At 40.9% G+C, this 25,443-nt stretch overlaps 1 protein-coding gene across 1 annotated transcript in view; it reads right to left on the bottom strand.

Annotated features, from left to right (window-relative positions):
- The window catches only part of LOC124778029 (dynein regulatory complex subunit 3-like), a 182,720-nt gene that overhangs the window by 59,531 nt on the left and 97,746 nt on the right, over positions 1-25,443 (bottom strand). The window contains exon 5 of the mRNA XM_047253614.1: positions 2,133-2,334. Coding sequence (XP_047109570.1) covers positions 2,133-2,334 — 202 coding nt within the window. The remainder of the gene's footprint in view (positions 1-2,132; positions 2,335-25,443) is intronic.

Below are 25,443 nucleotides of genomic sequence, written 5' to 3'. Positions count from 1 at the left end.
TCTCTGATACAGTCCTATTGAGTCTTACAGAATTTGAAAGAATTATTTTGCACCTTAATGAGGGACTTTATGCAGATTTTTGTATTTGTAGAGAAATGCACTTTCTGTGAAGGATATTAATTGGAAGGAAAAGAGATAATTTACTGTGATAGAGATGGCACCAAGTATGGCCATACAAGCGTACAGCGTAGCAGCTTCCTACCTTAACCGCTGAAATCCACATTCCCGGTGCATCTCGTTTGTAGGCAGAATTTAATTTTAGTTTTCTCCGTCAAATTGTTAATAGTTTCAATCTCACGGACATGTAACAAATGCAACAAAGGACTCTTTAGTTCCTTGAAACAATAAAATGGACCATTTATCTCAAAAAAATCTTTTTTCCCGACAATTGAAAGGTCTGTTCATATTCCACTCACCACCGTCCTTTGAACGGTTACCATTCAATAGTGGTGGGGGGACTAAGAATGTGATATATATTGGAGACTGAATAAAAATTTGTTGCTTGAATAATTAAAAGGAAAATTTTGAAAGAATGATTGAACATACACATATTCAGAGTGAACTTTAACTGGCTTTAATACAAACAGACTTTCCATATTGAATACATATATTCAGCATTTAACATTTGTAAATTTATGTACATCCTTTTCTTGTTACTGCTGTTGTGCATGGAGATTGGTATGACAATACTGGTTCTGGATCACCCCTCCTCTGCTCACGCGAATTCTACTTGTTAGCTTCAATCCTTTTGATGCAGGATTCTCGGCACGTCGCGGAGAGATGAACAGATGGGTATCATCACCATGAAAGTACAAATAAACTCTGCTATCTTGATAACACTTTTTAATGTACAATTGGAATACACAATTTTTAACAATATTAACCCACCAGAACTCGCAATATGTTCACCTTCTATCACTTATTGAGACGAACAGACTTTTTAACAATATTAACTTAGTAGAGCTCATAATACATCCACCCGCTACCCCATGTAGACACGGACAGATGAATCTAAAGCAATTAAAAAATTGAGAAGCATCTTTCTACCTCTTTTGTTTGTATGTCAATATTATCTATGGAATGAGGGAGAAAAGAAAGAAATAATAATAATAATAATAATATGTTACATTATACTTTGTAGACATTGCCTGAACAATAATCACAAATACACAATAAATGTAAAAGTCCTACACACAGAGGAAAGGGGGGCCAAACTCGACCAATTAGAAATTTTAGAAATTAAAAAACGGATGTGTATATCCCTACACCTATTATTAAATGAGCAAACCCAATTCAATTATTCACCTCTTTTAGATGAGATCACAACCCTAGGACAGAAGCACAACTTTGGGCCCCAGTCCATCATAGTTAAAAATATCTTAGCTGATGGATAACTTTAGTCTGGTCATTGTAGTATAATTGGTTAATATATAATAATGGATGTAATTGTTGAAAAAATCGTCATTGATGTAAGTGTGCATTAAGCTATGGATTGATACCTAAGAAATTGAGATTATCTTTGCCTCATCATTTTGTTTACCAATGTATTATCATCTTTGGTAATCAGTAATGTGCTTGAAAATGGGATTATAACCCAAAACCCAGGCTGTGCAATAAAATTAATAATTAATTGTGAAACAAGGCTAAAAACAGTGTTTGTTTAGTTAATTTACAATGTTCCACCAGGAACCCACAGTTGATTCAATTAAAATGAACTTGATCTATTACATTACAGTGCACACCAGCTTACAAGTACACCATAAGTTAGTAGGACACCACAAATGTACTCGGAGCAGTTTGGTGTACCTTCACAGTTGTACACCTGAAGATAACCACAAGATTCTCCACTGAACTAATATGGCAGGACATTACTGACATATGGCTGTTGTCTCAAAATCTTACTGCACAATTTCAAGATATCTGGCTATCAGATATCTGGCTATCAGATATCATGCCATTTGTGTGTTAGAATCTGAAGAAATCACCAGTTTACAATGCAACTAAAAAACATTTTGGAAACTGAAGTGAACATGATTATCTGAGGTTTAACTTGAAGCAAAGAATCCTTGCTGTTAATATGAAATTTCATTATTCAGTTGACATCCTTACAAGTTTCTGTGCCTCATACTTACCTCCAGTTGGTTATTCAGAATTAACTCAGCAGCCATCAATTCTGTCTCAGTTGTTTCACATAAATTGTGGAACTCAACTGCAGTAATGTCTAACTGATCATAATGACTCTGTACATCAATATCGGAACTTTCCATGCCTTTCATAACTCGCTTTAAGTCTAGGAATATTAGAGCTTTCTTTTCAAAGAAGTTTCCCATCATTCTGAAAGAAAACAGTGGATATTAGTTATAAGACTGGCAATAAATATCCATACAGAAGATTAAAGTAGTTATCAAACAATATAAAAGTGTCTACAATTAAAGTTACAGTTTCAAAATGCTTTAGAAAGAGAACCACTGTTCAGAATGTCAAATTAACAGATGTGTGGAACACAGCTGTTCCTAAGTTTGAATCTAAGATGGCCAACATGACGGTTTCCATGAAGGATCGTGCGCTGCTGGCAAAACTCCTTTACGAGAATGGTGACTGTGTGCCAGTAGCCTTGTGGAAGTTCCAGACACTCTAGGGTATGAAAAAAGGCATTGGTCTGATGTCTGCTACAGGTCTGGAGAAGATGATTACAAAATTCGAAAAGTCAGGTTTTTATGAAGTTGCTCTGTGGCAGAGGGAGAAAAGCAGTTGATTCAATGTCTGTTGAAGATGTGGCCATTGCATTACAGGAGGGCTCAAGCGGTGGTGTGCAAACGTGTATTGCACAGGAAATTGCCTGAACGATGGATGTGCCTGTGAGCACAGTGCATCAAATTCTACAAAACATCCTGCGTCACTATCCATACACTATCACCCATTTTTATGAACTTCCAGTACGCTGGCGTAGCTTGGGCCAGCAACTTCTGGTAATCAGTAGAACAGAAAATCAGCCCCAGTTACGAATTTTTACTTTTTATTCATTCAGTGACTAGCTGCGGGCATGGACCCATTTTCAAATCATCATGTTGTTGTTGTTGTTGTGGTCTTCAGTCCTGAGACTGGTTTGATGCAGCTCTCCATGCTACTCCATCCTGTGCAAGCTTCTTCATCTCCCAGTACCTACTGCAACCTACATCCTTCTGAATATGTTTAGTGTATTCATCTCTTGGTCTCCCTCTATGATTTTTACCCTCCACGCTGCCCTCCAATACTAAATTGGTGATCCCTTGATGCCTCAGAACATGTCCTACCAACTGATCCCTTCTGCCAGTCAAGTTGTGCCACAAACTCCTCTTCTCCCCAATTCTATTCAATACCTCCTCATTAGTTATGTGATCTACCCATCTAATCTTCAGCATTCTTCTGCAGCAACACATTTCGAAAGCTTCTATTCTCTTCTTGTCTAAACTATTTATCGTCCACATTTCACTTCCATACATGGCTACACTCCATACAAATACTTTCAGAAACGACTTCCTAACACTTAAATCTATACTCGATGTTAACAATTTCTCTTCTTCAGAAATGCTTTCCTTTCCATTGCTAGTCTACATTTTATATCCTCTCTACTTCGACCATCATCAGTTATTTTGCTCCCCAAATAGCAAAACTCCTTTACTACTTTAAGTGTCTCATTTCCTAAGATAATTCGACTACATTACATTATCCTCATTTTGCTTTTGTCGATGTTCACCTTATATCCTCCCTTCAAGACACTATCCATTCTGTTCAACTGCTCTTCCAAGTCCTTTGCTGCCTCTGACAGAATTACAATGTCATCGGCGAACATCAAAGTTTTTATTTCCTCTCCATGGATTTTAATACCTACTCCGAATTTTTCTTTTGTTTCCTTCACTGCTTGCTCAATATACAGATTGAATAGCATCGGGGAGAGGCTAAAACCCTCTCTCACTTCCTTCCCAACTACTGCTTCCCTTTCGTGCCCCTCGATTCTTATCAAATCATCATAACATAGCCAAAAATGACATTTCTGAAGATGTCAAAAATGTTCAATGAAAATTTGCAGTGCATGCCACCCATGTTCCAGAGTTGCTTCCTGCTGCACTTTTAGCATGACAAATGTTCACTCTGGAATTTATTGCATGCATGGAAGTGTACAATGAATGGCTGTGGAATGTTCTGTAGACAGACGAAGGCCATTTCCATCTCCAAAGACATGTCAACATCTAAAATTGCAGAATATGGGCAACAGAAAATCTGCAAGCACATCACCGGGTACCAGTTCATTCTGCAAATGTAACTGTGTGGTATAGGTGACAGCATCGCTTATCATAGGGCTTTTTTTTTTTTTTTTTTGAGGAGATGAGTTCTGTGAATCGTGTTATCTGTACCATCACTGGTGAATGCTGTGAGAATCTTTTGCATGCCAAAATCATTCCAACACTTCATCAATGTGGATGTACAGGTGGGATCATTTTTATGTAAGATAACGCTACTCCACACACTGCACAGCCAGTGAAGTGAATGCTACTGAGGCATTTCGTAAATGCTAGAATTATCAGCAGTCATTTCCCTACAGGTTCACTAGCCAAATCAGCTGGTCTTAATCCATGTGACCCTTTGCACAGCTGGACTAAAGGCATTGCATTCTGAATGTGACCCCTGAGACATTTTGATCTTTCATGGAACATGCTGTTTCTTGATTTCAAGTTGTGGCAGAAATTGGTGGACAGTACACTGAAAATTCTCTTCCGTGTTTTCTTCCATGTATAAATGGAAGAATTCTGGAGAAACTTGAAGGTATCAGATAGATTATATAATGGTACGACAGAGATTCAGGAACCAGGTTTTAAATTGTAAGACATTTCCAGGGGCAGATGTGGACTCTGACCACAATCTATTGGTTATGAACTGTAGATTAAAACTGAAGAAACTGCAGAAAGGTGGGAATTTAAGGAGATGGGACCTGGATAAACTGACTAAACCAGAGATTGTACAGAGTTTCAGGGAGAGCATAAGGGAACAATTGACAGGAATGGGGGACAGAAATACAGTAGAAGAAGGATGGGTAGCTCTGAGGGATGAAGTAGTGAAGGCAGCAGAGGATCAAGTAGTTAAAAAGCCGAGGGCTAGTAGAAATCCTTGGGTAACACAAGAAATATTGAATTTAATTGATGAAAGGAAAAATATAAAAATGCAGTAAATGAAGCAGGCAAAAAGGAATACAAACGTATCAAAAATGAGATCGACAGGTAGTGCAAAATGGCTAAGCAGGGATGGCTAGAGGACAAATGTAAGGATGTAGAGGCTTATCTCCTAGGGGTAAGATAGATACTTAGATTAGATTAGGATTAGTTTTTTGTTCCATAGATCTGTGCTGAGGAGATCCTCGTGGTTGTGGAACATGTCTATTTTCTTTTTTTTTTTTCTTTTTTTTTCTTTTTTTTTTTTTTAAAAAAAAAGCTGAAATAACAATACTAATAGTAGTATGAATATATACAATACATCACTTGTTTTTATTAAAAAATTCGTCAATGGAGTAGAAGGAGTCAGCCACTAGTAAGTCTTTTAGGCTCCTTTTAAACTGATCTTTATTTGTAACTAAATTTTTTATGTTTGCTGGCAAATTATTGAAGATGAGTGTTCCTGAGTAGTGGACCCCTTTTTGAACTAAAGTAAGTGCTTTTAAGTCCTTGTGCAGATCATTTTTGTTCCTGGTATTGTATGTATGAACTGAGCTGTTTGTTGCAAAAAGAGATATATTATTTAGGACATGAAATTAAATGAAATGTCGTTTGACGAGGGCCTCCTGTCGGGTAGACCGCTCCTCTGATGCAAGTTTTTCGATATGACGCCACTTTGGCAGCTTGCGCATCGATGGGGATGAAATGATGATGATTAGGACAACACAACACCCAGTCCCTGAGCAGAGAAAATCTCCGACCCAGCCGGGAATCGAATCCGGGCCCTTAGGATTGACAGTCTGTCGCGCTGACCACTCAGCTACCTGGGGCGGACTATTTTGGACAAATTTCATTAAGGAGTAAATATACTGAGAGGCAGTAGTTTGTATACCCAGTTCTTTGAAGAGTTTTCTACAGAACGTCCGTGAATTTACTCCACAAATAATACATATTACACATTTTTGGACTCTGAAAACTTTTGTTTGACTTGAAGAGTTACCCCAAAATGTTATACCATATGACATTATGGAATGAAAGTATGCAAGCTTTTCATTTTTATGTCACCTATGTCAGCTAACACTCGAATTGCAAATACAGATTTGTTAAGGTGTTTCTGCAGTTCTGTGGTGTGCTCCTCCCAACTTAATTTATTATCAAGTTGTAATCCCAGGAATTTAAGACTGTCAACCTCTTCTATCTGCTCTTCTTCATACTTTATGCATATGCTGGGTAGAAACCTCTTACAGGTTCTGAATTGCATATAGTGAGTCTTTTCGAACTTTAATGTCAGTGAGTTGGCTTTAAACCATTTATCACACTGCCTACAGGAAAATTAAAGAGACCTTTGGAGAAAAGAGAACCACTTGTATGAATATCAAGAGCTCAAGATGGAAACCCAGTTCTAAGCAAAGAAGGGAAAGCAGAAAGGTGGAAGGAGTATATAGAGGGTCTGCACATGGGCGATGCACTTGAGGACAATTTATGGAAATGGAAGAGAATGTAGATGAAGATGAAATGGGAGATACGATACTGCGTGAAGAGTTTGACAGAGCACTGAAAGCCCTGAGTCGAAACAAGGCCCCAGTGGTACACAACATTCAATTAGAACTACTGACGGCTTTGGGAGAGCCAGTCCTGACAAAACTCTACCATCTGGTGAGCAAGATGTATGAGACAGGTGAAATATCCTCAGACTTCAAGAAGAATATAATAATTCCAATCTCAAAGAAAGCAGGTGTTGACAGATGTGAAAATTACCTAACTATCAGTTTAATAAGTCACAGCTGCAAAATACTAACGCGAATTCTTTACAGACAAATGGAAAAACTGGTATAAGCCGACCTCGGGGAGGATCTGTTTGCATTCCGTAGAAATGCTAGAACACGTGAGGCAACACTGACCCTATGACTTATCTTAGAAAATAGATTAAGAAAAGGCAAACCTACATTTCTAGCATTTGTAGACTTAGAGAAAGATTATGACAATGTTGACTGGAATACTCTCTTTCAAATTCTAAAGGTGGCAGGGGTAAAATACAGGGAGTGAAAGGCTATTTACAATTTGTACAGAAACCAGATGGCAGTTATAAGAGTCGAGGGGCATGAAAGGGAAGCAGTGGTTGGGAAGGGAGTGAGACAGGGTTGTAGCCTCTCCCCAATGTTATTCAATCTGTATATTGAGCAAGCAGTGAAGGAAACAAAAGAAAAATTCGGAGTAGGTATTAAAATCCATGGAGAAGAAATAAAAACTTTGAGGTTTGCTGATGACATTGTAATTCTGTCAGAGACAGCAAAGGAGTTGCAAGAGCAGTTGAACAGAATGGACAGTGTCTTGAAAGGAGGATATAAGGTGAACACCAACAAAAGCAAAACGAAGATAATGGAATGTAGTCGAATTAAGTCGGGTGATGCTGAAGGAATTAGATTAGGAAATGAGACACTTAAAGTAGTAAATGAGGTTTGCTAGTTTGGGAGCAAAATAACTGATGATGGTCAAAGTAGAGAGGATATAAAATGTAGACTGGCAATGGCAAGGAAAGCGTTTCTGAAGAAGAGAAATTTGTTAACATCGAGTATAGATTTAAGTGCCAGGAAGTCGTTTCTGAAAGCATTTGTATGGAGTGTAGCCATGTATGGAAGTGAAACATGGACGATAAATAGTTTGGACACGAAGAGAATAGAAGCTTTCGGAATGTGGTGCTACAGAAGAATGCTGAAGATTAGATGGGTAGATCACATAACTAATGAGGAGGTATTGAATGGAATTGGGGAGGAGTTTGTGGCACAACTTGACAAGAAGAAAGGACCCGTTGGTAGGACATGTTCTGAGGCATCAAGGAATCACAAATTTAGCATTGGAGGACAGTGTGGAGGGTAAAAATCATAGAGGGAGACCAAGAGATGAATACACTAAGCAGATTCAGAATGATGTAGGTTGCAGTAAGTACTGGAAGATGATGAAGCTTGCACAGGATAGGGTAGCACGGAGACCTGCATCAAACCAGTCTCAGGACTGAAGACCACAACAACAACAACAACAACACTGAAAATGTCTTGTGCCAATCTCATAACAATTAGGAACCAATGTCATTCTGCTTTTAATGCAATTTTTGGCCCCAGGAAAATTGAAAACTAATGTCATTTTGCGTTTTATGTAGTTTTTAGCACCAGGAGAATTAAAAACCAACATCATTTTGTTTTTTATGTGGTTTTAGCCTTGGGACAATTACAAACCTTTATGGTACACCCCTGTTGTGGTGGAAGGGCTTACCTAACTAACAGTACCACAGCTGTTGACTGCTAAACTGGTGCAGTCATGCACATTGAACTGCATGGATGGTGTAACGTGCAATTCAGAGAATAGCTGTCGTAATGTGTCTCATCTGTCATTTATAGGTGACCCCATTTATGTTAAGGCACTTACAGCACCATTTATTATTCCCCCCCACCACGATGTTTCACTCTTTGTCAATAATACGGTGTTCAAATCTGATGCCATTCTGAGCAGTTGTCCTCTTTCTACAGCATATTAAAACTGGAACTATAAAATGGACACCTTGTACAACGATCAATGAACTGGGACCTTGATTAAGAACAAAGTTCATCTCAGCAGCAAATTGTCAACACTTTATGGAAATATCTCATCCAGCTTGAGCACTGTGCCTTGCAGTTTCTAAATATAATTTGCAGGGAAACACCAGCAACCCCATGAGCAGTACTGATGAGCTGAGATCAAACCCACAGGCAGGGAAGTTGATGCAGATGCTGTATCATTTTTAGAGAAGAAGAAGATGAACTCCAACTCCAACTTAGTTACCAACCATGGAAGCAAACAGTGTGGAATAAGTTGTCTCCACATTACTGCAGATGCAGTAAAAGGAATATTTCAACAAAAGATCAATGAAGGAAAAGATATCTGGGGCAGGAAGAGAGGCCATCTGACAATCTTGAGAAAACCCAGGGACAGTTCTCCTATGAGCTGACAGAGGTAATGTTATGTAGCTGCTCACATTTGTAAAATAAAGGCATAAAGCAGTGAGCTTCTCAACAAATTAATATACAAAAAAACAGAGGGCAGGCCAATGAGCCACATGAAGGTGAAAACAACTGACCTCATTTGAAAGTCAAGTGTAAATTTTCAAGTCATTGACAATATTTTGGAGAGGACAGATTGCTACTTACTGTAAAGATGATGTCTAGTCTCTGCACTCTTCACTAGACAGTGCTTTTCTCTGTCGCACCCCCCCCCCCCCCCCCCCCAATACCCTGATATCCCTCCCCCTTCCCCATCCTACTCTGGATTGCTACTTCCATTCGCTGTGACACAGCTGCATTCTGGTTACAGTGGCAGGAGATAGTGGTTACAGTGGCAGGAGACAGCAGTCATATTTGTGTGATGTGTGCCTGGTTGTGTGTGTATTTTCCTTTTTATTTCGAAAACGGCTTTAGCTGAAAGCTCAATGCATAACAGTCTTTGTGCTGTACCTGTCTCAGTGTGCCATCTTTAAGGTGAGTAGCAGTCAGCCCTTTTCATAATATTGTTGATATTCCAATCTGGGCTTTCAATTGTTTGATTTTTTCCTAATAATTTATTATGTCATGTTTAGCTGGTGTAAGCACACATAGTACTAAGCTGTCTTGGGACAGTTTATCATTACTGCAATCTACTGTGTAAGTTTCTAAGGGTTCTTTCTCTTTTTTTAAATATATACTGTGGCTCATATCACATTCTCAAAGTTTAACTTCTTTATGGGAACATAATGAAGTGACTAAGAGGATGGTAACAGAGTGGTAGTGTATTTGAATGCACATTGCAACATCTGTGATGCCATACCACTAATGGACTTTGTTGTATCTGCTGTCATTGTGGGTTATAAAAATAGTAAAAAGCCAAAGATATCTTTGAAAGGCAGCATAATATATTTGTGTGAAGTAGCTGCCACAAATTCATCAATATAATCAACAGCAGCATTGTGGTTGGCATATGTTCTTCAACATCCTCTAATTAGAAGGAGAAAACCTGGTGATTATCAGTTTGTTATTTGGGGAAAGAAATTTCTATAGAAACCTTCGGAATAAACAATAGACTGAAACTGTCAGCCTCTCTCATATGCATAAGATGTATGTGAAGATGGCACTGGATCACATCTGTGGAAAGTGTGTGAGTATGGGGATTGAAGTAAGGTACGTGCAAACATTTCTGTGTTTACAGTCAGGCTGCTGTGGAAAACGATGAAGAGGATACACCTTATATGCTTAGAAAGTTATTGGAAGAATATAAAAAGTGGTGTTTGAAAATTAATTTTGAGAAAATGTAATGCCTATGTTGTGGACATGAGGGAAGTTGCTTGGACATTGGCAGACATCAAATTAAAGTATGTAAAGAGTAGTACCCATCACATGATGGAAGCTGGGGCACAGGTATCCAACAATGGATCAGGTATGGAAGAGGGGATATCAAAAAATTAAATCCTCTCTTTCATCCTACAAAAAAATTTAAAGGTTAAGATTCAATTACATAAATTCATCATGGAACCAATAACTAGTTATGGGAGTGAGTACGAAAACTCACAGAGAGAAATGAAAAGAGACTTAGATCTCTAGAAATTGACCACTTGAGAAGAGTAGCTGAATCATTTAGCGCTATGCCAGATGAGACAGAAAACTATAAATTGGAAGCAGCAAGCTAAGGAAGTACGTTGAAATGATGTAGTGCAAGATGCCATCAACAGCAGCACTAATGAGGCAATCACAGGGATGGGAATCCCCAGAGCAGAAACCACGCAGAAGTCAATGAGCCAAAGAAGACTCCATGCACTTGCACAGATGATTATTTTATGAACAGAATCCCCCCCAAACAAGACTGAGGTGAGTGATGTAATAAAAATGCCTACATAAATTTGTATATTAGTTTAAAATACAGTAGCTAAATAAATTTCAGTAACAAGTATCTCTTCATATGCCATCAGAAGTTCAGTCACAGACAAGTTAAGAAACTGAGATTTTATTTGCTGAATACTGAAGGTTACTTTGGCAGCACTCTATGTCTCTTGGAACATTGTTTACGGGCAATACCAAATTCAAACCAAGAAAAATGTATGACCACAGGTGAATATTATCTGCAAACGACATTGCTACACTAAGACAGAGTTTAAGCCAGGAATCAAGGGAATCAGTTATGACTACCATTAGGGTCAACAATAAATGGAACTTATGACTGAGCACTTAAATAGAGTCATGCCATTAAAAAAAGTGAGTATCCAAAAAATCAATCTTCAAAATCAAAACTTATGCCATTAGATTTTAAAACAAAAGATCTGAAAGAAAAAATGGAAAACATGTATAGCTTATATGGACCGACTAACTCAGAGTTACATAAAGAACTCTACAAGCAGTATAAATATAAGTACCACAAAGACGTCAGGAGATTAAAATCAGAAAGAATCAACCAACAGGTACGAGGTTCAGATAATGTGTCAACGACTTTCTGGACAATTGTAAATAAAATCAGAAACAATGAGACAAAAACTAAAATTAATAATGTACAATTAACTGTGAATAATCATCTGGACAGAATGAGGAGGAAAGACTGATTTGGTCTTTCATTCTCATCTCAATTGGTAAGTCTCCCCTGAGCCGGGGATCTGGGTGACTTTTCTAAATTCTACCCCTTTCCCTAAACCTCTCCAGTCCTTTTCCTTCGCCCCTCTTCCTTCCCCTTCAAATCTTCTGCCAGAAGAAGAAGCCACTGGAGGCATGACAAGACTGTTAGGTGCAATGTTGGGAGGCTGTGAGGTAGGGGGGGGGGGGGGAGGGTGGAAAAGGAGAGGAGCAGGGGAAAGACAGATGGGTGAGTTGGCAGAGGGCGGCAGCACACAATGACAGTGAGGGGATGTGAATAGGGTGGGGTGATAGGATAGGGGGGCATAAACTGTTGGGTCCAGGGTCTGGGGACAGTAGTTTAGTGTAGGCTGAGGCCAGGATAGTTTTGGGAGTGGAGGATGTGTTGTAAGCATAACTCTCATATGTGAAATTCAGAAAGCTGGTGGTGTAGGGAAGGATCTACATGGCCTCGCTTGTGAAGCATCTATTGGAATCAAGCATCTTAGGTCCACATACATGTTGTGCCACAGGATGCTCAACTGCACTCTTGTCCACAGTTTGACATTCATCCTGGTGGAGAGTTGGTTAGCAGTCATACCAATATAAAAAGTTGTGCAATGATTGCAGCAGAGGTGGTATATGACAAGGGTGCTTTCACAGGTGGCCTAGCCTTCGATGGGATGGGATAAGCCTGTGACAGGACTGGAATAGGAAGTGCCGGGTAGGTGGATTAAGCAGGTCTTGCGCCTGCATCTTCCATAGTGGTATTAGCCCTGCAGTGAGGGGTTGGGAATAGGATTGGCATAGGGATTGACTAGTACGTTGTTGAAGTTGGGTGGGCGATGGAACACCACTTTAGGAGGAGTCGAAAGGATCTCACAAATGATGTCCCCCATTTTAGGGTGTGATGATAGGCTCTCAAAGCCCTGACAAGGATGTCATTCAGTTGTTCCATTATGGGGTGGTACTGAGTGATGAAGGGGTCGCTCCTTTGTATCTGGTTCTTGGGTGTGGTGGGAGGATTGCGGTTGTATGGGGAAATGGGATGGGAGATCTGTTTGCATACTACATCTGGGGGTTAGTGCCTTCCATGAAATCCTTAGTGAGACCTTCAGCATACTGGATAAGAGAGTTCTTGTTGCTGCAGATATGCTGCCCCCAGGTGGCCACACTGTATGGGAGGGATTTTTTGGTGTGGAAGGCACGGCAGCTGTTGAAATGCAGGTACTGTTGGTGGTTTTAATGTGGACAAAGGTGTGGATGAAGCCAACAGAGAAGAGGTGGTCAATGTCCAGGATAGTGACCTACTTGGTTGAGAAGGAATAGATAAAGTGGAAGGAAGAGAGGATTTTTGGGGTTGTGACAGAATGAGTATAGGGTGATAAGGCCCTGAGTCCAAATCCAGAGGCTTGCGATTTTGGGAGGATAGGAAGATTTACTCTATATGGCCCATGAACAGGTTGGCACAGGAGTGTGCCATGTGAGTGTCCATGGGTGTGCCACAGATTTGCTTGTTTACTATCCCTTCAAGGGAGAAGTAATTGTGTGTATGAGGAAAGAGGTTGTGAGTTTGGAGTCTGAAGGTTATCAGAAACATATTCAGTAGCGGCAACACCATGATCATGAGGGATGTTGGTGTATGGGGAACTTACATCAAGAGTATAGGGATTCAGGGGGGCTGGTGGAGAGTCGGTGAGGGAAGTAGTTGGTATCTTTGATGTGAGAGGCTAGATTTCAGACTGGTTGAAGGTGTTGGTCAATGACAACTGAGATTCTTTCAGACTGGTTGAAGGTGTTGGTCAATGACAACTGAGATTCTTTCAATAATCGGCCACAATGGGGCACTCATAATTGTTGGGTTTGTGCATTTTGGGGAGCATGTAGCAGGTGGGTGTGAGGGTGTCATAGGGGTGAGGAGGGAAATGGATTCTGGGGAGAGGTTCTGGGAAGGGTCTAAGGCATTAAACAGAGATTGTAGGTTATGCTGGACTTCTCAGATGAGATCATTCTGGCAGAGTTTATAGGTGGCGGAGTCAGATAATTGGTAGAGTTCTTCCACTAGGTACTCATTGCTGTGCATAACAACAGTGGTAGTGCCTTTGTCTGCAGGTAGGATGATTAGGTAAGAATTTGTTTTGAGATTGGGTACAGCCATCTTTTCTTCTGCAAAAATGGTGGTGTTCTACGGAAGGGACCTGGGGAAGGATGGTGGTTACATATCTGCACATATTTTTACACATCATTTCTGTTATACGGCTCACCTCACAACCACCTAATACCTTCATTTGTCCATTTCCATATTATTCCTATTTCCTCCATGCTATTCCTGCCCCAATGGATACCTGCTCCGGCTTTCTGCACCTGTGCACAAATGTATCCCTTTCCCTGGCTAGAACCCAGCCCCACATCCTGTTCCTTAAATGCTGCATAAACCATGAAATGCCCACCAATGCTCTTTTTAAAAATTCCTTTCTCTGGATCCCACGTTCCAATCACAATGACCTTCACCTTTTCAGATTCTGCCAATTCTTGATCCTCACAAACAACTCCATCACACAGGCATCCCAGAACAATGTGTCCTCCCAGAACCATGTGTCCTCCCTCCACAAGATACTGCTACTGCGGAATCCCTACAACATACATCACATCTCTGAAATTCAATCCCTTGCTCTCCAACGCCTGAAGGGGCATTTCAGATGCCACTTCTGAAAGTTATCCAACCTGCTAACATCCTACTGCTGCCTTGGGGCACCACTATCCAAACACTATCCTAGCCAAAGTGTTTCCATTCATCAACTGCTGACAGCACCAAAAACCTGACTAGCTGACTTTTTCAACTTGCCACATCCCCCAAAATTCCATACCAACATTCGCCCAAATCCAGAGCTGAAACATTTCTGTAACTCTGTTGCTAAATTTCCCACCAAAATCCCCATCACCACACAAGTTTCAGTCTATGGAAAGGCCTCACCTTTCACCCACATCCAAATTTAGCCATGTTGCACTTGTCAAAGAACTACTCTCCTTCTCCTAGTCCTTGCAATGGGAACACTTCTTTGCCATCAATCTCTCGAACCAAAGCCAACCTAATCCCAACACTGAACCCTGCCTCTCTCAGTTACCACTGTCCAGCTGTGATCCTCCCTCACCCTTCCACCTGATCACCTGCAGATCACCTTCAAGGAATTCATTACCTCCAACTTGCGACTCACCGTCCTTCCCCAGATCCTTCCTAAGAATGACAACCTTACAGCAGAAGAATGGACAGCCATACCCAACCTAATAAAAAAATCCTTATCTAATCATTCTACCTGCATACAAAGGTTCCACCATTGTTGGTGTGAATCACAGTGACTATCTCACGGAAGGCCTCTGTCAATTACATGACTCTTCCACAAACCCAATAACCATAGGTATCCCATTGTAGCTGGTTATTGGGCTCCACTGAAAGAATCTTGGCACTCGTTGACCAACACCTCCATCCAATTGCCTGTAATCTAACCTCCCATGTCAAATATACCAACCCCTTCCTTCACCAACTCTCCACCATTCCCACCACCTTTATCTCCTGGATACCTACTCGTCACTGTTGATGCAAGTTCCCTATACATCAACATCCCTCATGCCCATGGTGTGGCAATTACTGAACACTACCTTTCATAATGTCCTTAAGACTCTAAACTCACTGCCTCATTTCTCATACACCTTACTTACTTCATCCTAACTCACAACTACTTCTCCTTTGAAGGGAAAGTACACAAACAAATCTGCAGCACAGCCATGGTCAAGTGCATGGCACCTTCGTACACCAACCTATTTATTGTCCATCTAAAGGACACCATCACAACCCTGAACCACTGGTATGGTTCAGGTTCACTGATGATATCTTCATGACCTGGAGTCAAGGCCAAGATACACTATCCTCATTCCTACACCATCTGAACACCTTCTATCCCACCCACTTCACCTGGTCCTCCTCAACCTGGCCAGCCACCTTCTTGGATTTTGACCTCTTGCTCTCTGATGGCTCTATCCACACCTCTGTCCACATCAAATCCACCAATCACTAACAGTATCTGTATTTCAATAGCTGCCATTCCTTCCACACAGAAAATCCCTCCCATACAACCTGGCCATCTGGTTACAGCATATCTGCAGTGGCAAGAACTCACTTGCTCAGTATGCTGAAGGTCTCACCAAGGCTTTTACAGACAGGCACTATCCCACAGACCTAGTCCACAAACAGTCCCCCCTTGCCATTTCCCCAAACACTCCCAATCATCCCACCACTATGAAAGCCACCGTATGGTGCACAGTGGAGAGCACCCTCTACCATTACTAGTCATTTGCTTTCCTGTTCCACTCACAAATAAAGTGAAGGAAAAACCACTGTGTATATGCCTCTGTATGAGCTCTAACTTCTCGTATCAACAATGTATGTTGGAGGCAAGAGATTTGATCTGCAATCAGCTTCAAATGCTGGTTCTCTAAATTTACTCAGCAGTGTTCCTCAAAAAGAACAATGTGACTGTGTCAAACAGAACACTACTAATGCAGTATCTGAACAGTACAGGTCTGTTTTACCTACTCATCCACATTAACTTACATTTTTCTACATTCAGAGCTGGCTGCCATTCATCATGACTGCTAGAAGTTTGGTCTAAGTCATCTTGTATCCTCCTACAGTCACTCAACATCAACACGTTACCGTAGACCACAGCATCATCAGCGAACAACCACAGACTGCTGCCCACCCTGTCTGCCAAATCATTTATGTATATAGAGAATAACAGCCATCCTACCACACTTCCCTGATCATAACCTTGACTCTGATGAAAACTCACCATCGAGGATGACATACTGGGTTCTACAACTTAAGAAATCTTTGAGCGACCTACACATCTGTGAACCTGTTACATATGCTTATATCTTGATTAACAACCTGCAATGGGTCACCGTGTCAAATGCTTTCTGGAATTCAAGAAATACAGAGTCTGCCTGTTGCTCTTCATCCATAGTATGCAATGCATCATTTGAGAAAAGGGGAAGCTAAATTTTGCACAAGCAGTGCTTTCTAGAGCCATACTGATTTGTGGATATAAGCTTCTCAGTCTCAAGAAAACAGCCATGTCATACCCCAGCTCTGCTGCAATCACTGTGCAACTTTTTATATTGGTGTGGCTGCTAACCAGCTGTCCACCAGGATGAATGGCCACCACATGGTTGACCACCCCGTGGCACAACCTGCTTGATTTTAATGGCTGCTTCACAACCCGGGCCACCTAGGTCCTCCCTTCACCACCAACATATGGGAGTTTATTCTTATGGCTCATCCTCTGCTCCCAAAACTATCCCAGCTTCAACCTACAGTAATCTATTGTACCCACTTCCTGCACCCAACAGTTTCTGTCACCTCTGTCCTATCACCCATGTCCTATTCACATCGCCTCACCCTCATTGTGTGCTGCCCTCTGCCAAGTCACTCACTCACTCATCCACCTTTCCCCTTCCCTGCTCCTCCCCTTTTCCACTCCCTGCCCCTTCCCCACTCCCTCCCTCCTCTCCTCACAGCCTCCCAACACTGCAGTCCTATCAACCCTCCATCCCTCCATAATCTAGTCCCTGCACACACTGCCAGACAGTGTTATTCTCTCTCCTCCCCTCCCCCCCCCTCCCACCCCCCAACCCACTGCCCGCCTAACTCATACCCTGCAATCCCTCCAGCTTTCCCACCAAACTAGAGATTGCTACTTTCTTCCTATGCAACAAATACAATTGACCCGAGCTGCAAGAGATGACAATCATGCATGTGTGAGGTATCTATATTTTCTTTTCTGAAGAAGGCTTTGGTCAAAAGTAAACTGTAAGAGTCTTTTCATTCTGCTTGTCTATAGACTAAGGTGTCATCTTTACAGTAAGTGGCAACCTATCCTTTTCCCACTCATCATCATCATCTTGGACAGTTTCCAGCCACTGGCTGGGTCTGTCGGGAACACAAGCCTCTCCACCGTGTTCTGTCTTTCCACCATTCCCCCTCTTCCACCTTCGTCCAGTTCTCTCCTCTTCTCATCACACATTCCTTCACTCCCTTCACCCATCTATCTCTTGGTCTTCCTCTGGGCCTCTTCCCCTCCAGTTGCAGATCAAACATCCTCTTTGGAATTCTTCCCTCATCCATTCTCTTCATGTGTCCATACCACTGCAGTCTTGATTTTTCTATCCTGTCCTGTACTGGTTCCTCCTTTAGTCTTTCCCTCACATACAAATTTCGCAATCTGTCTCGTCTTGTTACACCCAACCTGCTCCTCTGGAACTTCATTTCACTAGCCTGTATTCTACTTTTGTCGCTTTTGTGCATTACCCATGTCTCACTTCCGTATGTCAATATGGGGACAAAGTAGGTTCGGTATATAATTCCCTTGGATTTCTGTGGCACCTCCTTGCTCCAAATAAGCCCCCTAATGCATTTGTAGAACTGCCCTGCTTTTCTGCATCTTTCATTTATTTCCATTGCGTTTCCCCCCTTACTTTCAATCACGCTTCCCAGGTACTTGAAGTTCTCTACCACTTGTAGTTTTTCCCCTCCACAAGTTATATCCACATTTGGCCTATTCTTCTTCCTTGTTGTGACGATTATTTCACTTTTCTTTGCAGAGAAATGCATTCCATATTGTGCTGCCGTTGCCTCCCATGCATCTAACTGCTCTTGCACCTCCTTCACGCAATTTCCCCATAACATCAGGTCATCGGCAAAAAGCACTGCTTTCATTTTATGATCTCCAATTGCATCTGATACTTGCTGTAGGATTTCATCCATAACAATAATAAACAATAAAGGCGAAAGTGCACTTCCCTGTCGCAGCCCATTTTCCAGCTTGAACCATGCAGTACGTTCCCTCCCCACTTTCACACAACTCTCACTTCCCTCATACATTTTTCTGACTTTTCGTGTAATCTCTTCATCTATCCCTTTTGCGTTCAGCACATCCCAGAGCTTGTCCCTACAGATACTGTCATACGCCTTCTCAATATCCAAAAAGGCCATGATTAAGTCCTTCCCGTACTCATAGTGCCTTTCCTGCAGTTGCCTTACCGCAAATATGAGGTCCGTTGTTGATCTTCCCGGTCTGAAACCGTACTGCTCCTCTTGCAGTCTACTTTCAATACTGCTTCTTATTCTCTTCTCCAGCATCTTTTCATAGATTTTTCCACAGTGGCATAGCAGGGTGATTCCTCTGTAGTTCTCACATCGCCTTTTATCCCCTTTCTTGAAGATCGGGACTATAATTCCTTTCTTCCAATCCTCAGGAATTCTGTTCTCCTTCCACACCACCCTCAGCACTCTGTATAGCCACTGGGTTCCTACTTCTCCTGCTGCTCGTATCATATCCACTGTTACTTCGTCCCAACCTGGTGCCTTGCCCCCTTTCATCCTCTTTATGGCTTCTTCCACTTCATTCCAAGTTAGATCATCAATTTCCCCACTATTATAATCGTCTGCTGCCTTAGGCTCTCCATCGCTGTTAGTTACTTGCTTGGCAGCATTCAACAGATCTTCAAAGTACTCCTTCCAAATCTTTTTGAGCTCATGCATTTCCTCCACAACTCTTCCATTATTATCCATGATCCTCAGGCACTCGCTTCTGTCATTCCTCTTATTTCTTACCATGGTGTAAAGTACTTTTTTGTTCCCTTCACTGTCCTCTTCTAACATTCTTGTCCATTTTTCCATCCACTTCTTCTTCTCCGCCCTTACTATGGTCTGTGCCGCTTTCTTGCTTTCCTTATATTTTACCCTAGCTTCCTCTGTTCGGGTCTGGAACCATTCTCTGAAGGCTTTGTTCTTTCGAAGTACTGCCTCTTTACATATGTTGTTCCACCATGGGGTTTCCCTACTTCTCCTCTTTGTGCTAGTTCTTCCGCACACAGTCTCAGCTGCCTCAACTAGAGCCCTCTTAAAATCGCCCCATTCTTCTTCCACTGTTCTCTGATCTTCCTTTGGCAGCTTCTTCCTGATCAGTGTCTGGTACTGGGTCCTCCGTTCATCCTCTTTCAGCATCCATGTCTTCAACCTTTTCTCCTGTATATCTGTTGCCCTCCTATCTTTTTTCTCTCTTAGGGTGGCTACCAACAGCCGATGGTCGCTGTCTAAGGCCTCAGATGGTATGACCTTAACATCTGTGAGGCTGCTCATCATCTGCCTATCCACTAGTACATAGTCTACTACTGAAGTTTGGGACCAGTCCCCACTGTACCAAGTTATTTTGTGACTACTCCTCTTCTTGTACCACGAATTTGCGATCGCCAGCCCATTCCTCTTGCAGAATTCCAGCAACAATTTTCCTTCTCTATTTCGGTTCCCCCAGCCCTCTGGTCCCATTATCTCCTCGAATCCTTTCCTGTCTGTGCCAACATGTGCATTGAGGTCCCCTATTATAATCTGATTTCCTCCATTTAGCTGCTTTTGCATGTCATCTTCAAATTCCTCCTTCTCCTTTTTTGTACACCTTTTCCCACTATTGTCAATAATAAGAGAGATAGTCCAAACAACCAAGAGAACAAAGTGAATTCTTGCCTCCACTCGATCTACATGTATGAAGGTACCCTGAATGAAATCATTCACATAGAAAACACATTTAAAAAATGTTGGCAGGAATTGATGGTACTCCAGATTTCATCAGAAATGAATGTATTATAAACATTGCAGTATCCCTTGCTGAGATAATCAACTCACCCTTCACAATGGGAACCTTTCTGATTGGCTTAAAATTGCCAGACAACATTATTCATTAAAAAAAGATGACAAAGCAAATTTGGAAAACTGTAGACCAGTCTCTTTATTATCAGTTTTTGCCAGACTCGCTGAATGAATCATGTATAACAGATTAATAAAATCCCTAGACAAGAACAAAAATCCTCACAGATCCTGCTGGAAAACCTAAAAGTACGGTATGAGAGGCACTGCATTAAAATGATATTCCTCCTACTTAACCAGTCAGAAACAGAAGTTAGTAACAACACATGAACTAAATGATATCACCGGAACATATATACCTGAGCAGCTAGATATAGCAATCATATGTGTGTGAGGTGTGCTTGCTTGTGTGAATGTGTGAGTGGTTTTCTTTTCTGATGAAGGCCTTTGACGAAACCTTAGAGTGGAACAGTGTTTTTGTTGTGCCTGTCTGCAACTCAATGTGTCATATTTACAGTGAATAGCAATATGTACTTGCCCTGATATTGTTTGCCCAAAACAAAAGAGCTATAACAGTGTGTATACAGTGAGAAGAAAAAAAATTACCGGATTATTCCTGGATATCCCGTTTAGAAAATATGCTTTTTCCTGGGCGAAAATACACTTTTTCTGTGCTAAGTGACAGTAGGTTTTCCGTAGATTTTCCCTTGGAACTGTAAAACTTATCAATCATTTGAATGGTTAAAGTTTTATACACTCGCGTAGAACTTAAAAAAACAGACAGGGGAGAGAAGTTTTGGAAACACTTTTAATGAAAAAAAACGAGAGAAGTTTTGGAAAGACCTTTGATTTGCAGCAACATATACGCTGCATATTTTCATATTACGAAAGCATAAATTCGAAATGCACCAAACACAGCGCATTAGTTTCCAGAGCATTGAAACCGAGATTGCGATGTCTTTTTGTAAGCCAATCATATGCTACGTGATCTCGCCAGCCGATGACAGCAGATATTCAGAGCACAGGACACGTATTATCATCAGCCAATAGCAAGATCACTGGTTATGTAGTGCGAAGACACACAGAGGAAAAGTTAACGGTTTACATTAATGTACATTGTATAGCTACAAGAGAAGCTGAGCTTTCACATATAATATTGGTCTCTAAGATTAACAAGCTACAACTGAAGCTAAGCTTTCACATTTAATATTGATCTTTTTTTGCGTGTCTTATACTTTAAGATACATCACACAAATGTGCCAGTAAATTTAAAATTATGACATAAATGTCTGGACTCGAAATTCTTGTAAGTGGCTGGTCCTCAAACTGTTCAGTTTTAAACGCACTGTGATTTAGAGATCCATCCAACTTTCTCACACATAACATACTTCATCTTACATAAAAAGAAACTTACTTTGAAAGTAATGCTTTTTGAACCGCCGTTTGCAACACTATCCGGAGACTGTTAGAAATAGGTTCGATTTACCAGTTGCGAGAGAGCGCCAGAAAACAGGCATTATTGCACGTGCACAGCTGCAGTGGTGCAGGAAGCCCACATATTCATATGTAAGAGAGCTTACAATACTCCATAAAAGAAGCAGGGCATCAGAAGATACTCCAAAGAGCACCGGAATTTCGTAAACCATACTAAAATGTATAATTCGGCTTCAGTGCATATTAGTTTTTTCCAGATTCACAATGAAGTAGGTCCCATCTGCTATTAAGCTTTTCAGTGCAGTTTCTGGAATGTAAATTTTCTTGGCGTACCAGTACTCGACAATCTCATTTTTGGTTCTTTGTTATGGCATAATGCCATACATGGCAGAAGATGATAACGTGCACTTGAAATTCAGCAGTTGGAACTAGCCAATACTTTGGAATGAAACACTTCGTTTCAAATAAAATGATTGCCTCAGTGGAAAGATTAATAAAGCCAAATTTATTTAGCAAACTATCAAAAATAACTTCATTGTTCTACAAGGCGATTAATGCTTGACTGCTAATAACTTGGAAATAAAATAAAATCAGAAAACTGAAACTAATAATATATTTTTGATCTGCGTAATTATGTGAATGTATTTTAATTCACTTGATAGCTCCCGGCCACAGAAATTCGTTTTGTTTTCATTTTATGTGGGAGCTGTAAACGAAGAGAAGCAGCAAAATCACTTAACGTAAACACGGATCACATGGAGACTAACCCCTCCCCACTACAACTCAGACAACTCTGCACAAGCGCGAATCTGGTAGCTAGAGCGCGCGAGAAAAATTTTTCTCGTTGGCATCTGGTTGCTTGCTGCTACTGCAAATACAGCTAACAGCCACACTTCAAGTAGCGGGAAGTGGGAGAAGGTACTGCTTATACGCGAGTAAACTGTGCACACGCTGGCAACTGGTCAAATGAACCTAATCTGAACAGCTGTGACGTCGTGCCCCTGGCAAGCAGTTAATTGTTACGAAGAATTACATAGTCTTCGCCCTACGGCCTTTGAGATGTTGTTGTTGTGGTCTTCAGTCCTGAGACTGGTTTGATGCAGCTCTCCATGCTACTCTATCCTGTGCAAGCTTCTTCCTCTCCCAGTACCTACTGCAACCTACATCCTTCTGAATCTGTTTAATATTTTCACCTCTTGGTCTCCCTCTATGATTTTTACCCTACACACTTCCCTCCAATACTAAATTGGTGATCCCTTGATGCCTCAGAACATGTCCTACCAACCGATCCCTTCTTCTAGTCAAGTTGTGCCACAAACTCCTCTTCTCTCCAATTCTAATCAATACCTCCTCATTAGTTATGTGATCTACCCACCTAATCTTCAGCGTTCTTCTGTAGCACCACATTTTGAAACCTTCTATTCTCTTCTTGTCTAAACTATTTATCGTCCGCGTTTCACTTTCATACATGGCTACACTCCATACAAATACTTTCGGAAATGACTTCCTGACACTTAAATCTATACTCAATGTTAACAAATTTCTCTTCTTCAGAAACGCTTTCCTTGCTATTACCAGTCTACATTTTATATCCTCTCTACTCCGACCATCATCAGTTATTTTTCTCCCCAAATAGCAAAACTCATTTACTACTTTAAGCATCTCATTTCCTCAGATAATTCCCGCAACATCACCCGATTTAATTCAACTACATTCCATTATCCTCGTTTTGCTTTTGTTGGTGTTCATCTTATATCCTCCTTTCAAGACACTGTCCATTCCGTTCAGCTACTCTTCCGGGTCCTTTGCTGTCTCTGACAGAGTTACAATCTCATCAGCAAACATCAAAGTTTTTATTTCTTCTCCATGGATTTTAATTCCTACTCCAAATTTTTCTTTTGTTTCCTTCACTGCTTGCTCAATATACAGATTGAATAACACCGGGGATAGGCTACAACCCTGTCTCACTTCCTTCCCAAACACTGCTTCTCTTTCATGCCCTTCGACTCTTATAACTGCCATCTGGTTTCTGTACAAATTGTAAATAGTCTTTTGTTCCCTGTATTTCATCCCTGCCACCTTCAGAATTTGTAAGAGAGTATTCCAGTCAACATTGTCAAAAGCTTTCTCCAAGTCTACAATTGCTAGAAACATAGGTTTGCCTTTCCTTAATCTATTTTCTAAGATAAGTATAGATTTAAATGTCAGGAAGTCGTTTCTGAAAGTATTTGTATGGAGTGTAGCCATGTATGGAAGTGAAACGTGGGCGATAAATAGTTTAGACAAGAAGAGAATAGAAGCTTTCGAAATGTGGTGCTACAGAAGAATGCTGAAGATTAGATGGGTAGATCACATAACTAATGAGGAGGTATTGAATAGAATTTGGGAGAAGAGGAGCTTGTGGCACAACTTGACTAGAAGAAGGGATCGGTTGGTAGGACATGTTCTGAGACATCGAGGGATCACCAATTTAGCATTTGAGGGCAGCGTGGAGGGTAAAAATCGTAGAGGGAGACCAAGAGATGAATACGCTAAGCAGATTCAGAAGGATGTAGGCTGCAGTAGGTACTGGGAGATGAAGAAGCTTGCACAGGATAGAGTAGCATGGAGAGCTGCATCAAACCAGTCTCAGGACTGAAGACCACAACAACAACAACAACAACAACAAGATAAGTCGTAGGGTCAGTATTGCCTCACATGTTCCAACATTTCTATAGAATCCAAACTGATCTTCCCCAAGGTCGGCTTCTACCAGTTTTTCCATTCGTCTGTAAAGAATTAGTGTTAGTATTTTGCAGCTGTGTCTTATTAAACTGATAGTTCGGTAATTTTCACATCTGTCAACACCTGCTTTCTTTGGGATTGGAATTATTATATTCTTCTGTAAGTCTGAGGGTATTTCACCTGTCTCATACATCTTGCTCACTAGATGGTAGAGTTTTGTGAGGCCTGGCTCTCCCAAAGCTGTCAGTATTAATAATGGAATGTTGTCTATTCCCGGGGCCTTGTTTCGACTTAGGTCTTTCAGTGCTCTGTCAAACTCTTCACGTAGTATCATATCTCCTATTTCATCTTCATCTACATTCTCTTCCATTTCTATAATATTGTCCTCAAGAACATCAGCCTTGTATAGACCCTCTATATACTCCTTCCACCTTTCTGCTTTCCCTTTTTTGCTTAGAACTGGATTTCCATCTGAGCTCTTTATATTCATGCAAGTGGTTCCCTTTTCTCCAAAGGTCTCTTTAATTTTCCTGTAGGCAGTATCAATCTTACCTCTAGTGATATGCGCCTCTGCATCCTTACATTTGTCCACTAGCCATCACTGCTTAGCCATTTTGCACTTCCTGTCGATCTCATTTTTGAGACGTGTGTATTCCTTTTTACCTGCTTCATTTTTGCTATTTGCAGACACTTATGGTGCACAGTGTTTTGTTGTTGTAAACTGCGCATTTCCTTTGCCACTAAAGTTTTATTTTTTTTTCGTCTCGTTTATATTTTATTGCTGCAGTATCATTCTCCATTA

This window comes from Schistocerca piceifrons, chromosome 1 (assembly GCF_021461385.2).
Source record: "Schistocerca piceifrons isolate TAMUIC-IGC-003096 chromosome 1, iqSchPice1.1, whole genome shotgun sequence".
Taxonomy (NCBI): Eukaryota; Metazoa; Arthropoda; class Insecta; order Orthoptera; family Acrididae; genus Schistocerca; species Schistocerca piceifrons.
Note: the sequence above shows the minus strand (reverse complement) of the source record. Positions and strands in the feature narration are given on the sequence as shown.